The 17,404-nt window shown below is 37.0% G+C and overlaps 2 protein-coding genes across 2 annotated transcripts in view; one reads left to right on the top strand and one right to left on the bottom strand.

Moving 5' to 3' along the window:
* Positions 1 to 12,675, bottom strand: part of LOC146372025 (interferon-induced very large GTPase 1-like) — a 14,164-nt gene extending 1,489 nt beyond the window's left edge. Inside the window, exons 1-4 of the mRNA XM_084953292.1 lie at positions 12,477 to 12,675; positions 12,163 to 12,265; positions 10,970 to 11,073; positions 1 to 3,166 (exon numbers count right to left, since the gene is read on the bottom strand). The exon at positions 1 to 3,166 is cut by the window's left edge and continues 1,489 nt beyond it. Of these exons, the coding sequence (XP_084809418.1) occupies positions 1 to 3,166; positions 10,970 to 11,073; positions 12,163 to 12,265; positions 12,477 to 12,675 (3,572 nt within the window). The remainder of the gene's footprint in view (positions 3,167 to 10,969; positions 11,074 to 12,162; positions 12,266 to 12,476) is intronic.
* Positions 1 to 17,404, top strand: part of LOC146372024 (uncharacterized) — a 43,483-nt gene that overhangs the window by 15,550 nt on the left and 10,529 nt on the right. The window lies entirely within an intron of this gene.

Raw genomic sequence — 17,404 nt, 5'->3', positions numbered from 1 at the left:
TCGTTTTTGAATTTCCGGTTTAACAAATTTTTTTTTAACTGCATCAGGACTGATCCTGCAATATCTTGCTCTTTCAGACCACACACATTTATTGTTGCTTCTGTCCACATCTTTTCAAACACATCGATCAGCTGTTCATCTGACAGAGATGATTTTTTGTAGTTGCCCAAGAGCCGCATGACCTGCTCTTCAATCACATCTCTGTATTTTCTCTGTATATCTTGAGCCTTCTTTTTGCTGATCTTTAGCTGAAGGGCACAATCAAGTTTAATGCAGACAGACTGTTGAATTTCTTTGGCAAGGCCAATAATACTTTTAGAAAAATCATTCTTGTATTTCTCTATCAAATTTACATCTCTGTCTTTCCTTTTATAATAGTGACGTAGTTTCTCCATCATTAGCTTTTGTTGGTGTGCTATTTTGTCAGACAGTTGAGATTTTTTGGAATTAACCACTTTTTCCCAAGTGTTAACTTCTGAATTATTGTCAGTATTTAAGATTTCTAACTCTGCTTCTGTCTGCCAGGAGAAAATGTGTTTTCTGAACTCCCATTCCCATTGACTAAACTCTTTGCAAAGGTTGTCATAAGCATGAGCCACAAGAGTGTTTCTGAAACTAAAGATAAAGTTTTCATATTTGACTGCTCTCCACAGACTTTTCATCCATTCAAGAAAATCTGGGATCTGTGTGGCTTCTCTGTCTGTGCCATCTTTCATTATTTCCAAAAGAGTTTTCTTGAAATCTGCTACAGCTTCACTGTAACCTGTGTTCACTGGTGCCATTGGTGGGGTTCCATGCCAGAGTCCAGGGATGTTCCACTGGTTTTTTTCAATGTCATAGTCCAGCACATCAGTGAATGCTTCAATAGAAGGTTGCTTTTCCATTTTAGCTGCAATTCTGGTCATTTCATTCAGCTGGTCCAAGAGATGTTTCCTCTCTGTCATGCACTTGGAATGAGCTGAAACACCAGCAACATTTTGGTGTACAAAATGACAAACTGGCTTTTTACCAATTTGCCTCATCCTCAAAAATGCATGCACTGTGATTTGTAGGACATCTTTCATTTCAGTTGCGTTCTCCATTGCAATGTTGATAATGGTTACATCACTTAGACCAATGACAAAGGTTGCCAGCTGGTTGTCGTGCTCATAACTGTCTTCTAGTTGTGCCATGTCAGGAGATTTTAGACCTTCTGTATCAATGAGAACTATAAAGTCATATTTCAACTCAGTTTTTAAATCTTCACCAACTTTGAGGAAGACCATATAAGCCCCTTTTGTGCATCTGCCACTGCTGACAGGAAACTGCACACCAAACATGGTGTTGAGGAGTGTTGATTTCCCTGTACTTTGAACACCCAACACAGACACTACCAACAGTCTGCTCTTCTCTCCAACCTTCTTATGAAGCTCCATCAGCACATCTGCCACCCATCTCTCTGGAATATTGGAAGCATCTCCATCCAAGAGTTCTAAAGGATATCCATCAAGCAGCATTTTAGCTACAACACTTGGCAGAACAGCTATTTCACCAGCAGTTTTTTGTGAGTGCAAAGAAAACTCATAGATCAGCCCCATCTCTCTCATGTAATGCTCTATTCCTAAAGAGCTCTCCAGCAAAGCTTGATCCAGGTCTGCAATGAGTTTGGACTCTTTCTTCTTACACGCTTCTTTAAATTTCTTTCTCAATGTGGAGAGCTTTACCCGTGATTGTATATCAAGCTTCAGTTTCATCCATTTAAGGAAATAGTTTTGTTTTTCCTTGTTGCTTGTAGATAAGTTAGCGATGAAAGTTCTCATTGCTTTGGACAATTTATAGGTACTTTGCTCCTTTTTAATTTTTTTCACTTCTTGCTGGAGCTGACATTTGTACTCTTCCAGTCCTGAGTCACCAAAATCTTTTAATCTACACTGTTCCTTTTCCAGCTGTGACAACCTCTTCCAGTTATCTCCCTGCAGGGGAAGTTGTTGTTTCTTGTAGTCGGATATATTGTGGACTCCAATGTTCCTCATAATCTCTTCAGCTGCCTTTTCTTGGTTTTCACTCCTGCATTCATCCACAGACAAACCAAGTTCAACAGCTTTGTCAAACATGTTGATAATTTTCATTGTGGTTACATTTGAGGTCTTAATAGCTGCACAAATATTTTTTGAAAACTCGACAACGTTCATGTTTGAGCGTTTAATTTTGATGCTGAGTTTCGGTAAATCCAATTTTTCTGCTGTCACCTTCACAGACAATATGTCTTCTTTTGCATTCCTGTCTTTGACATCAACTACCAAGAACAGTTTTGTTTTCACATCTGGTGGAGAAAGCAAAATCTTCTGCTCATTTTCTTCAACTTTGTCCAGGAACACAAAGACAGCAGTTGATACTTGGTAAAGAAAATTGAATTGTGTGAGCGACTCACAAATGTCTCCTCGCAAATTAGCGAAAGCAGCTGGCTCTGGAAAAATGTCAAGATTTTCTCTTCCACTGGGCAGGTACCAACAAACCTCAACCAGTCCATTGGCAATTTTCTTTTCAATTGCTCCTCCTTCCATTTCTCTGTGAATGAAGTAATTGTGATTCTGTTGACCCCGGCTGAGAATCAAATTCAAAAGCTGTGACTTGGATAGGCTGCAGTTTTTCAGCCTCACAAATGAATAGAGTGGTATATCTGCTTGAACAATGTTGTCTTCAACAAAGCTTTTTGATTGACATGAATCATGTAGACGCCACTCTTTGACAATGTCTCTCAGAGCCCAAAGCATCAGGTTACACTGACTGTTATTGCTATGAGGCATCAACAGTGGGACAGAAAACTGGCACATTGACATCTTCAGGGTCATTTGCTGTTGCAAGAAGCTGTCAGCACATTTGAAAAGTGCTACTATGATGTCAACTGGGTTAAACCTATCGTCAGTGTCATCTGTAGGGCAAAAGTTAAAGTCATATGGATCATCAAACAGATCCTCCTCATGGTTATTATTTAGTACCTGTGCACAGTCCCTGCACTCTGCATTGATTTTAAACAATCTTCTAAAGAAGCACCATGGTATTTCTTTCACTGATTGAACAGGATGATCATATGTGTTGCTTTTGTTGATTTCTAATAGAAGTTGCAGAGTCAGCTTGTTGGGATAAAATTTTTCCAGTCCAAGTTTAGCGATAAAGTTTAACAGGCCTAAAGAAGACAAACAGAGAAGTTGAAATTAAAGACAACAATTATAAAAAGAACTCTAAAATCTGTAACTGTGTTTTATATGTTTGTTATTTAACTATAGATATAATTTAGTTTTTTATTTTGTCCAGGTGAATGAAATATTTCAAACATAAATTGATTATAAAGGAAAGACAGGATGTAATCGATATACCATTTTCCTGTTTCATAAGATACTTATATAACTAGATCACCTGTTATTTGTCTTTAAACACCTTGTAATGTGTTCTGCTGCTTTAGAGTTTTTCTTCAAAAATAAAATGGGATATAAATCAATAATAAGAGACAGTTCTAAGCCTGTGTGGCCTCTTGGGCACACACTGAAGAGCTGAGTGACAATTTTATTTTTTTAATTGAAATGCCCCCGTAGCAATAAGAAAATACTAACAAGCATTTTGTATCTTGAATGTAACTAACATTATCATTAGCTTCAGCTGTTTGTGCACACACCAGAATTACGTAGAAACTATATCAGTGAAGCACAGTTAGAAATTATGAAATCGTTAGGATTAATAAATTAATAATCCATAACTGGTGTTTGGTTACTGTTGCTTTATGTACTGTAGCACAACTTAAACTCAACTGGCTTTTCTGTTAAAATTTCCCAGGTGACACAACTTTGTAAACAGTGATAATACTGCATGACAGTTGTGTCGAGTAGAAACTAATTCTGGGACAAACTGTGGTGTGTAGCTCTCTTATATTAGACAGCCAATGTTTTGTTGCCACAGGCTTAGATGACCAAAATGACCAAAAACAATACTAAATTTCTGAATTTACCTGAATTAATTTATAGGATATTTTCTTTATTGTTGTTTTCCTTTTCATTAATAGATGTGCAACTATTAAACAACTATTTTAGCAGGTTCCCTTTGATTTTAAAACATTAAACTGGCCCTGGAACCTTTTCTTTTACCAAAAGTAAATTGATTGTTGATGATACTAAGAAACGTTTCACATTTAATTCTTTGAACTGTTTAAATTATTCTCATGATGGCAAACACTAATTACTATCATAAAACATTAGATGAATAATACATACATGTAAACATAATGCCTAATACCTTTTGAATGAGAAATGTTGACAATAACTGCATTAATGTGTATGGCTGTGTACCTGGAGTCTCGTCTTCTGTGTCCATCATTCATGAATCTGATTGTTCCTCTGTGCTCTTCTCTATAAACATAAAGACAAAATATTATTTACCTAATATATAGCTATGAAAAATAACACTTCTGAATCCTTTGACGTTAATGAGTCAAATAGATAGACAAAGAATGCATAATTCACTGAGTTAATACAAAGGTTACCAACCATGATTTTCACTTCTGTATATTCTTTTTCATCCTGGTCACAGGATATCTAGAGTTGTCAAGTCTTTTTGATGGTGTTGATCAACAACACATTTGTGCAAAACAGAAAAATATTGTTAGAAAATTAAGTTTAGACTTACCTCTTATAGGTCACATGAAAGTGTGGTTTCTTTCCTTTCATCTGAATTTCTTCTTAAGAGGTGGTGGTTGGGAATAATCTTATGAGCATTTATACCTGGGATTACAATACCACACTCAGTGATGCATGACGTCATGTTGAAACCATAACCTCATAAAAAACATTTACAGCTTGCAGCATAATCACCTTTTAATGACCTATTTATCCAGCACTGCCTAAAATTCAGCATAAAAGAGTTTTTCTCTCTTTTAGGAGCCAAATGACTGTATAAGAAAATCAAAGTTTCTGTTCTTATAATTTATATGTATGTGCTACAGTGTGATCTTATGAAGGACGAGAGACCAAACATACTGCTGTGTGCTTGTTGACAAATAAAATGTAGTTTCTGACTGATGCTGTGTGGCAGAACACTTCATCTCCCTGCGAGATTGATATCTTAACGGGTTGTTTGGATAAAAACACTATTATATTTTTTTGAAAAAAAAAAAACAAACTTGTATTTTTGATTTACTGATGTGTAATAGATAACTTAATTTTTAGATGGATATTTAAATGTATTCTAGCATATGTTCCCTTTATAAACTCTGGGCTTTAATAGGTACAAAGTACTAATTAAGATAAAAGCTCCTTTTTATTGCCACTGTTGCAGGTACACTGAAAAATAGTTTAGCAGCTGTCCAGGTTAAGAAGCATAGATCCAAAATATATATAACAAAATCAATATAAAAATGTGGAAGAAATAAAAATGATTTATGCAATACAGTGCAAAATGGGGCCAGTGGATTTTATAGTACTGTTAAAAGTGAGTCTGTTTGTTTTTATTTTATGAATCTCTTTTTAATTATTTTATTAATCAATAAACAAACTTTGACCCGAAATCTTGCTGATTCCCTATCATCCATTTAAAAAAAAAAACCCATATAACAAGATGATTTCGGTAAGCAGTTATCAAATAGCTGTTAACAAGTAGATAAAGTCCCTAGGTTTTATCACTTTGACCACATTTAATAGCCACAATCACAAGATAGCAAAAACAATATTTCCTCATATTTCAAAACTTTCTTCACTTCTGTGCCAATACTCACAGACTCAATTTTTACTTGGAGAGTAATGTAAAGTAACATGCATATGAACTTGAGTGGCATCCCAGAGTTAATCCATAGGGTTTTATATGATGTTGGCAAACCTTTGCAGCTATCTAACATCTAACTCTTCTGAGAAGGCTTTCCAGGAATTTCATCTTTCTAGATATGCATAACAGGGTACTGTCTGCATAACAATGGTAAAATAAGGAGTGTTTTATGGTAATATAGCTGAATACAGGCATGTATAATGTAAAAAATATCAGTCTTGACATGGAACCGTGTTAAAAAGTTAACCTTTTTCATATGGTTAGCAGTGTGCATCAAACTAATGAGAAAGTTTTGCAGGCTGTACCTATTTTGCACATGGAGAATTCAAAGAGTAGAGGAGAAGGAAAGAACATTTTTGTCCACGCGATGCAGAGAGTTGAGAAAACAAAAAGAGGGACATAAATGGGCAAGTTTGTTTTTGAGCATTCTTCCAGAAGAGGATTTATAAGTTCAGACACTGATGTTGGACGAGAAGGCCCGGCTTGCAGTCTCCACTCTAATTCATCCCAAAGGAGTTCTGTCGGGTTTGGGTCAGGACCACACCAAACTCACTGACTCCATGGCTTGGCTTTGTGTACTGGTGTGTGCAGTCTTGTTGGTACAGAAAAGGCCCATCGCCAAGCGTGCGCTACACCAGCGTCCCCAACCCCCGGGCCACAGACCAGTACCAGTCCGTGAGTCGTTTGGTACCGGGCCGCAAGAGTTGAGGCTTGGGTGTGAAATTTATGGTTTTCAGGGTTTTTATCGTTAACTCGGTTTCCCTGGATCTTTTCCTGTGTTGTAGTTGTGTATCTTATTTTGATAGAAATATTTATGCGTTACCATAGCGACCAGAGAGCATTAAGGGACAGAGAGGAGGATCTTACTCTCAATGTTGTTGGTCATTTCAGGAGGACGCTGCTAATAAAGTTACACAATTACACAGTGAATTTGTGTTTATTATTATATTTACAAAATACCACAGTTTTTGTCTTGGTCGTATCATTTTGTTGTATTTATTCGCGACACCTTAAAGGCCAGTCCGTGAAAATATTGTCTGATATTAAACCGGTCCGTGGCGCAAAAAAGGTTGGGGACCGCTGCGCTACACTACAGCATCCAAAACCTTGCATTATAGTCTTGCATTGCATGAGGCTTTGGATATAGTGCTGGGCCATGGAAACCCATTCCATTAAGCTCTCTGTGCAATGTTCTTAAGCTAATCTGAAGGCCACATGATGTTTGGATGTCTATCAACTGACTGTTGTCCCAATCATTTCTACTCTGATATAATACCACCATTTTGGTTTTCATTTTGTTCAAATTTAAAGAACTTTTCTGAAATTCGGGTTTTAGTTTCTTCTTTTAGCTTCTCTGTGTCAGAGCAATTTATACTGTATTGAAATGTCCCCAAGTACAGTACTAAAACTTGGGTTTCTTATTTTTCTTAAAACAGTTAATCCTAGCACCACCTGTGTTATATTGATCTGGTCTGGTGCTCAAACATTACCAAATAACCAAACACATTATATTGCCTAAAGTATTGTCTCTCCCATTGAAATCAAATCTGCTTCTACAAACAAGTCTTTTAGTTTTCAGTTTGTTCAAATTTAACTAATGTTCCACCTTTTCTGGAATTCAGGTTGTATATAAAAATCACTCTCTGCATGCACTACTGAGAAAAGAAGTGCAGAATGTTGTAATATAAATGTAACTCACTACCACAGCTGGTACACATTTGCCCAGTGGGGCGATGGTGATTTTTCGTTTTTATGAGCCGATGTTTTTGTTGTTGTTGTTTTTTTTTTATAACGGTATAAACAATGAAAGGTGGTGGATTGGCAAGTTGGTCATGATCGACTCTGGGCTGGACCAATTACAGCCGAGGAGGTCGGATGCACCCTTCCCCTTTCTTGGGCAACGGCTCTGAAAGCAAACTTATCACAGACAAAAAGAAGAAAATGGTATTGAGGTATCCGTATTGATTTGCAAAGGAACGCGATTTGTCCCATACTTCTGCTAGAATGAAAAAAAGACACAAGGCTAAATTTATTCTGTGTCTTTACGCTCAAAGCTGCCTCTTCTTCTTTCATTCTCTCCTCCTCCCTCTCCATTTGCTACTTCAATCATGAAACTGTTAGTCTGGTATATTCATATGTGTGCTTATTGCTCTTTTTGTTTCTCCAGGTTATGTGAGCCTGCAGGTTCGTATTAAAGCCTACCACAATAATGGCTGTAATTTTACAGAAATTTGTCAAAAAAAAAAAACCCACACAAAATTAAACTTGATGTGTAAACCTTTCTGTTGAAATTATTGGATTGGATTTTTATTGGATTAAAAAGCCTGAAATGCAGTTCATTCACAGTGCAGAAATGCACTGTTGTCACTAACTGCTTTTCATAGATCACCTTGACATTTTCATTGACATGGTGACCTTGTCATTTGATTGATTGGACCCAAACCTGTCTTGCACCCTGCACTGTTGAAGAGGGAATAGGATGGGTTACCTAGGTTTCTCAGGTAGTGTTTCCTACCTGAGATACCTGAGACAGTCTTATTTGTCATATTGATATTGTCTTCATGAAAAGGCTGTCCAAACCCTCAGACCCTCTTAATAATTATTGGCTTTCTATTTTAGATTAAATTTGTCCGGTTAAATGAGGAGAGATTCTGCCTCCAAATCTAGTCCTTAGCTAAATGAAAGTATCAGTTGTCTGAAACGTGATTGTTGTATAGCGGTGCACAGGTGGAGGAAAACTCATCTAAATGTTCACCTCCTCTATCTAAAGGACCTTTTAGGATGTCTATTTCTCACACTTGGTTACAAAGAGCAGAGGCAATCCTAAGGTGCTATTCAACACCATTAGTGACATTGTTACTCCTGCTCTACCTGCAGCCCATATTTCCTCTGATGAAGACTGTGAAAATTTTCTTTCTTTCCTGCTTGCAAAAATTAATGATGTAAGAATTAATTTTTTACAATCAGTACCTGTTATGTCTGCCTCTACCCCATCTCGGCCTGTCATCTTGGATACTTTCTCTCCTGTTTCACTACCTGAGCTGGTAAAACTAGTGCATTCAGTGAAAGCATCCTCTTGTTCACTTGACATTGTACCTGCATCATTATTCAAAAATGTCTTCCAGTCTATTGGTCCATGTGTGCTCACTTTAATCAACTCTTCACTTGCATCTGGTATAGTTCCGGTTTATTTTAAAAATGCTGCTATTCTCCCACTTTAAAAAAAAAAAAGCTAGACCCTTCACTTTGGAGCAGTTACAGGTCAATATCTAAATTACTGTTAATTGCTAAGCTTCTAGAAAAGGTTGTGGCTAAGCAACATAGCAGCTCTGGACAAACATAGCATTTTTGATAAGTTTCAGTCCAGCTTTCATAGAGTAATGATGCAGGAAAATGCTCTGTCCTCCTTATGTTGGACCTCACATCAGCTTTTGACATTGCTGACCACCACATCCTCCTTGAAAGGCTTAAACACTGGGTTGGTGTATCTGGAACTGCCTTAGAGTGGTTCTCCTCATATCTACATCACCGATCCTTTTCTGTGGTGGTCTCCGATTTTAGGTCATCCTCTATCTCCCTTACTTATGGTGTCCCTCAAGGTTCAGTCTTGGGCCTTTATTGTTTTTAATATATCTTCTCCCCCTCCAGCATATAATGGGCTCCTTCGAGGACATTTCGTATCACTGTTATGCTGATGACATTCAGTTGTACATTTCTTTTAAGCCCCAAGATTTATCTAAGCTCCAGCTTCTGAATGACTGCTTAGATTCTATCAAACGTTGGATGGCTGTAAATTTCCTCCAACTCAACAAGGGGAAAACTGAAATCCTTGTATGCTCTCCTGACAGATTTTTACCCCAGTTAGTGAAAGCCCTTGGTCCTCTCTCAGTGTATGTTAAGTCCTCTATCAGGAATTTAGGTGTCACTTTTGACTCGACTCTCACATTGGATGGTCATGTGAATTCTCTGGTTCGGTCTTGTTTTTATCATTTAAGAAATGTGGCTAAGTTAAGCCCTATTTTATCTCGCTCTGAACTGGAGATTGCTATACATGCATTTATTTGTTCACGCTTGGACTATTGTAACTCAATGTTCATGTGTCTAAGCAAAGGTTCCCTGGATCATCTGCAGGTTGTGCAAAACACTGCAGCTAGGCTTCTGACCAAATCCTCCAAACATTCACATGTTCACATTCCCTTGTTATTTCAGTTACACTGGCTTCATATCAAATTTAGAGTCCATTTTAAGGTCCTTTGCACGGACTGGCAACAGCTTACATCTCTGATCTTCTACAGCCCTATGTCACTGGCAGGTCCCTGAGATAATCTGATCAGGGCTTACTTGCTATACAACATACTAAGATGAGAACTAAGGGTGATAGAGCTTTTGCCACTGTGGCCCCTAGACTTTGGAACTCTCTCCCCCAAACCTTAAGAACTGTGGACTCAGTAGTTTAAGAAAAAAGAAAAAAAAAAACAAAACAGCTCAAAACTCACCTTTTTAAAATTGCTCTTGCTTAATTTTTGCCTGTTTTATATTGTCTGTTTTACCTTTTATGTCTTGTTATCTTATGTGCAGCACTTTGTGATTCTTTCTAGAAAGGTGCTATATAAATTAAAAAAACATTTTTTTTAAATTTATTTATTATAGAGGGATATCATCTTTTCTAACAACAAAAAAATCTTTTTGACTTTTTATTTGTACTAGCCAAAGACTAGCTAATCTGAAATAAAGCAAAGTTGCCTAATAATGCCATTGAAGATACTGTTGCTACTGTTTAACTATATAAACGTAGTGTAACCTTTTTTTTTTTTACTTTAGTAATGTCATGGTCCGGGTGAGTGCATGTATTTTTCCATAGAGCCGGTGGTTCCACCTCTAGGAAGAGTCACCGCATTCCAGTGTGCCAACCACACCTGTTGGCAATCAAGCTGCTGATACTTAAGACCAGCGCTTGCAACTACTCTTCGCCAGATCTTCAGCTAACCTGTGTTAGTGTAGGCTGCCACAGCTCTTGTGTAATTTATCATAGCAATAATCTCTGCTTACCTTGTGTTCTGTCTGCTTTCAGTAATCCTTCAGTAATCCACCTGATCCACTCAAACCTTAACAATACTCACCTTCATTAGTTTGTGGTCTTCTCAGCAGCTTCTCGGTCATAGCTCATGCTCACTTCACTCACCTGCCTGCCTCCTTGCCTCGGCTACTTGGATTCCTTGGATCACCCCTGTCTGGATTGATCTCTGCTCACCCAAACCGCCTACCCCCTCCACACCACTACTCCACCTGCAACAATTAAGACATTTTACATCCCATGACTTTATTAATTCCAGAATGGGGAAAAGTCATCTTACAGTAGCACAAGGTTCAGTAAGAAAAAGTAAATTACAGATAGAATAATAAAATGATAGTAAAACAGTATAGATATAAAACAAATTGAGTAATTTATACTATTTAAAAATATTTGCTATATACAGAAAAGAGACATTTTTCATATGTATATAAATACAAAAAACATAAATACCTGCTCTCAAATATTTGAGTGTCTTATGGGAAGTGCTTCGGGAGTATGGGGTGTCTGGCCCATTACTACGTGTGATTCGATCCTTATATAACCATTGCAAGAGCTTGGTCTGCATAGCTGGCAACAAGTCAGACTGGTTTCCGTTGGGTGATGGACTGTGGTACAGAGCATTACTGTGGACTAGTTTTGCAGCTGACTTAACTGAATATGTATTCGTAGGAGTTTTCCTCTTAGAGGTTTGCTGCGGAGTCACACAACACACTACAGATCATTCAGCCAAAAACATCTGAAAGGAAAAGGAAGCTAAATAACAGAGATGCCTCAGTAGTATTTTAGTAGAATAATTATTCCATTCAGCTACGAAGACCTGAGCCAGCCAACCCAGCAGCAGAAGATGAGCAGCCTATGAAATGTAGTCCTACGGTGGATCATGACTATTGCTCTGTCCCAGAAACTTCTGGCCTTGACTTGGCAGTAACCAAAAAAAATGAAGTTAAAAGAAGGAATAGAAGCATTAAGAAAATGTGAGATGCGGAAACTCAAAATTCAATCTACGTTTGGTTTACAAAGACTTGTTGGTTCCAATGATGACATTCGATTCTACACAAGCAATTTCCTGTGTTGTTCAGTGGTGCATTTTGATAACTTAGGCAACATCTGCTATTCTGACACAGAGTCCACAATGTTACTGGCCTTGTGAATCAGTTAAGTGAGTTGCATCCACAATCCTCAGCCCTCAGCAACAGCATAAAGTATGGCACTGGCCATAACAGACTCATAGAAAATGCTGAGGATTCTCCAACAGATGTTGAACAACCTCAGCTGCATCAGAAAATGGAGATGGGTCTGACCCTTCCTCTACAATGCAGCTGTGTTTATAACCCAGGTCGAGTTTATTGTCAGTGTGTAATTCGAGGGATTTGTAGTCCTCCACTTTACACTCCACTCGACTACCTGGATTGAAACATATGTCACTGGTTTCCTGGTCCTCCTAAAGACCACAATCATTTCCTTGTGTTTGTCACATTAAGCTACAGATGATTGAGCTTCCACCATTTGACACTTTTCTGTCAAGGAGTCCACCACACAATACTTTGTCTCATCACCCCCACTGAAGCATCCAATCATTGAATCCACTGGAAAAGTAAAAAAACATGACACTCACAGCTGGTCCAGATAGGCGTAGACATGATTGAGCAGGTAGATGTTGGCATCTTCAACTCCGAGTCAGCAAACTGAAGGTGGACAAGATCTAGTCTGACCATAGGTCGAAGCTGGTCAAGGATGACTCTTTCCAGAGTCTTTATGACATGGAAAATCAGTACCACGGGACTATAATCCTGGCAACTACTGGGACCTGGCATCTTTTGGTACAGAAATTAGTAATTTTTTTTTATATACTTTATTTATCCCCTGTAGGGAAATTACTCTCTGCATTTAACCCATTCACTCAGTGAAGCAGTGGGCAGCCACCAATCCAGCCCCCGGGCAGCAGTGTGTAGCGATGGTACCTTGCTCAGGATAGCCGTTCGGTGGTTTTGAACACCCAACCTTGCGATCATGGGGGCGAACGCTCTACCTACTGAGCTATCCCCTCCCCCTATTTTTAAACAACAGTAATTACACTTTCCTTCAGCTCTTCTTCACTCTCTTCTTGGACTGCTGTGCCTCATCCTCCTTATTTAGCTACATAGTACCAGCAAAATTTCTAAATTAAGTTCCAAATCAAATGAAGAAAAAAAAACACATCACAAGAAATTAGGTGTATTAAATAGTTGTGGAAAAAAACTCAGGGGTATGTTTTAGATTTTGTGCAGTTACTTTTTAGTGCTGACTCTTTAAATGCAAAGGCCTGCACTGTAGGAGGCTGTTCAGTTCTTTCCTGCAGTATTTAATTCTGCAGTAGCAAACCTGTAAAAACAACTTCGCCACATTTAGCAAGAAGCTGTAGGAGAACCATTTTCCACAGTGTCTTTTTCTCATATATAGCATACAAAAAGGTTTAATCTCCCTCAGTTCTCACTATTCTATCAGGTAGTGTTTGTTTAGTAAAAACTGAAGGTAGTCAGTAGGTTTTAAAGGGTCCTTTAATTTAATTTAAATGTAATTTAAAAAATTCCAATTTTATTTGATTTAAAAATAGGGACCCAATATATGCCTTCAGAAACATAAAATAACAGTGTATAAATGCTGGGGGTTTGCATTAGAAATATGAGGAAATATTGTCTTTGTTATCTTCTGATTGTGGGTAATCACCTATTAAATGTTATCTAAGTGATAAAACCTAGGGGTTAAATTGGTTAGAACGCAATTCTGGCTCCTTCAGTTAATGAATAATCAAATTTGAGAAGCCATTTAACACATAACACATTTTATGTTTTTAATTGGACTGTAATAGTGCTGACTATGTTTAATAACGACCTAAATGATGCCAATAAAGTAACAGTAAACAAGTAAATATACCTGAACTCTGAAACCCTAATTGTCAAAATATTGGTAATTATATTCCAGTGGAGCCTTCCAATCAATGCAAATTTGGTGAATTTGTGACCTTCTTTTGCTGTAATGAGAGGACTGAGACAGTGGACATGAAGGAAGGTTGAAAAGAAATAATGATCTGTGGTTGACAGAAGAAAAAAATTCAAGACGTACAAAATCCAACAAGAACAAGGGACTGACTAATGCAGGACGATCTGAAAAAGAGGGGAAAAGAACTATATATATATATATTCTATATATTCTGTGATACAGCTGAGTTTTTGTTGCTACTTTAATTTTTGTATTTTGTTGTTGGTGGTGTTTTTGTGTGTGTATATGTACACACACAAAAACACCACCAACGAGAAAATAAAAGTAGGAACAAAAACTCAGCAGTATCACAGAAATAAAAACAAAGTTTGCCTAGCTTAGAAAACTATGAGTCTCCAATTAAATCAGGTCATTAAAGTCTAACTGGAACATTCTTCCATTTCCATTTAAAAGTATGCCACTTATCTACCCATCCTTCATATCTGCGTATCAAATACAATTAAACACTCTTCTACACATTGTTTTTACAGCACACTTCATTAGACTTTATATACTTGTTAACAGCTATGAGATAACTGTTTACCAAAAATCATCTTGTTATATGGCTTTGTTTATGGATGGTAGAGATTCAGCAAGACTTGGGGTCAAAGTCTGTTTACTGATTCATAGAACAAAAACGAACCGACTCAGTATGCACAGGCCATCAAATGTGTCTACCCCTCACCTCCTGATTGAAGTACTGATGATCCAACCTCACTTTTAACTGTACTAGAGTAGCTCTTTATAAAATCCATTGAATCTATTTTGAACAATATTGTACATATTGTTTTTTTTCTTTCACATTTTTATATTGTAAGTGTTATATATGTGGATCTATGCTGCTTAACCTGAACAGCTGCTAAACTATTTTCCAGTGTTCCTGTAACAGTGACAATAAAAATGATTTCTTATCTTAATGAGTACTTTGTACATATTAAAGCTCACAGAGTTTAGAAAAGGAACATATGCTAGAACTCTGAGATATCAGTAAATCAAAAAGTTGTTTCACAAAATTAGAAAAACAATAGAAAAATTTGTTTTTTTATGCAGTAACTTGGCTCCCAACTTAAGTTTTTTCCATACATATTTATGATATTGTTATAATTTTAGCCCCATCTGCAAACCATCACATTATATTTGAAATTATGCAAATTTAATGTCCTCCACTGGAATCTTAAGAAGAGGGAAAGGTAAAAATATTACAGTTTCATGTGACCTATGAGAGGTGAGTCTAACTTTCTAACAATAATTTTCTGTTTTGCTTAAATGTGTTGTTGATCAACACCATCAAAGACTTCAAAACTGTAGATATTCTATGACCAGGATGAATGAGAATAGACACAGAAGTAAAAATCATGGATAATAATTTTTGTATTAACTCAGTGAAGTATGCAGTGTTTGTCTATTTGACTCAATGCCAAGAATTCAGAAGTGTTCATTTCATATTAAGTAAATAATATTTTGTCTTTAGTTTTGGGCAAAATTGAGTTATGATTCAATAGTGATATTATTTCAGGTCTGGCAAAATCCTCCATGGAGCCCTAAGCAAAATTATAATTTGTTTACAGTAAATATAAACATTAAAAATTTCTGACTGCTTCATTTTCCATGCAGTATATTTTTAACTTGCAGCTGCAGTGCTCTTTCTTTAAGCATCAATAACCAATTTCAACTAATTTTCTGTGTTCAAATTTGCTTATATTAGTGACCTTTAACTGATGACATAATCATTTCTAATTTTTAATTTTATTTATTATGACTATTTCTTATTCACCATGTAATAGCGCATTAGTGAATAACTGGAATCTGCCGTGGTTAATAATAAGGATCACCTGTGGTAACAACAATAAAAAAACTATGTTAACTATATGCACATTACACGTACTGTGTAAAATTGCACATAGTTACATATTTTTCAATACAAAAAGCACCAAATCCTATAGGCTGCTGCCAATCCTGTGACAGGCCTGCCCACATCAGGGCAAGGTCACGTTTTAGGTTACTTTCGGTGTGTGTGTGTGTGTGTGTGTGTGTGTGTGTGTGTGTGTGTGTGTAGGTGTGTGTGTGTAGGTGTGTGTGTGTGTGTGCCAGACCCCATGGGCTAAGTTTGGGCCAGCCGCAAACACTCCCCCCATTTCTTTTAACTTTAAATCTGTTATTTCACTCTGAACCGCTTCTTCTAACAGAACTTTAAAATGTGTCTTCTTACTGTTTATCAAAAAAAAAAAAACCATTGGTAAAGTTTCCACTTTTTCAGCATCCAGCTGTACTGAACTGGAATGAGCACAAAGATAGTAACAGTTTCTAAGTAGCAGATAATTTCCAGTGCTGCATTGACTGGATATTTTATGCAGGGTGTTTATGATAACTGAAAAGTTAACTGAACACTTTAAAATAACTGCCCCCAAAAGAGGAACTTCAATATGGCTTTTGAGACAGTGAAGGAATCTCTGCTGAAGATGGATGACAACATATTAATGTCACATACAGTTTTGAGTATGGTGTATATCTCGCTACCTCTAGGACACAAAACAAGAAAAGTAAATCTTGTTTAGGCTGTCTTTGGTTAATAGTGACTATTTCACTCATCCACTAACGCATTGTTTTAGGGTGATAAAGAAAAAACAACTTCACCACATTTAGCAAGAAGCTGTAGGAGAACCATTTTCCACAGTGTCTTTTTCTCATATATAGCATACAAAAAGGTTTAATCTCCCTCAGTTCTCACTATTCTATCAGGTAGTGTTTGTTTTTAAAGGGTCCTTTAATTTAATTTAATTTAATTTAATTTAATTTAATTTTAAAAAAATCCAATTTTATTTGATTTAAAAATAGGGACCCAATATATGCCTTCAGAAACATAAAATAACAGTGTATAAATGCTGGGGGTTTGCATTAGAAATATGAGGAAATATTGTCTTTGTTATCTTCTGATTGTGGGTAATCACCTATTAAATGTTATCTAAGTGATAAAACCTAGGGGTTAAATTGGTTAGAACGCAATTCTGGCTCCTTCAGTTAATGAATAATCAAATTTGAGAAGCCATTTAACACATAATTCAATTCAATTCAATTCAATTTTATTTATATAGCGCCAAATCACAACAAAAGTCGCCTCAAGGCGCTTCATAGATACAGAGAAAAACCCAACAATCATATGACCCCCTATGAGCAAGCACTTTGGCGACAGTGGGAAGGAAAAACTCCCTTTTAACAGGAAGAAACCTCCGGCAGAACCAGGCTCAGGGAGGGGCGGCCATCTGCTGCGACCGGTTGGGGTGAGAGAAGGAAGACAGGATAAAAGACATGCTGTGGAAGAGAGACAGAGGTTAATAACAGATATGATTCAATGCAGAGAGGTCTATTAATACATAGTGAGTGAGAAAGGTGACTGGAAAGGAAAAACTCAATGCATCATGGGAATCCCCCGGCAGCCTACGTCTATTGCAGCATAACTAAGGGAGGATTCAGGGTCACCTGGTCCAGCCCTAACTATATGCTTTAGCAAAAAGGAAAGTTTTAAGC

This window comes from Perissodus microlepis, chromosome 15 (assembly GCF_051167445.1).
Source record: "Perissodus microlepis isolate ML-2025 ecotype Zambia chromosome 15, ASM5116744v1, whole genome shotgun sequence".
In the NCBI taxonomy this organism is placed as follows: domain Eukaryota; kingdom Metazoa; phylum Chordata; class Actinopteri; order Cichliformes; family Cichlidae; genus Perissodus; species Perissodus microlepis.
Note: the sequence above shows the minus strand (reverse complement) of the source record. Positions and strands in the feature narration are given on the sequence as shown.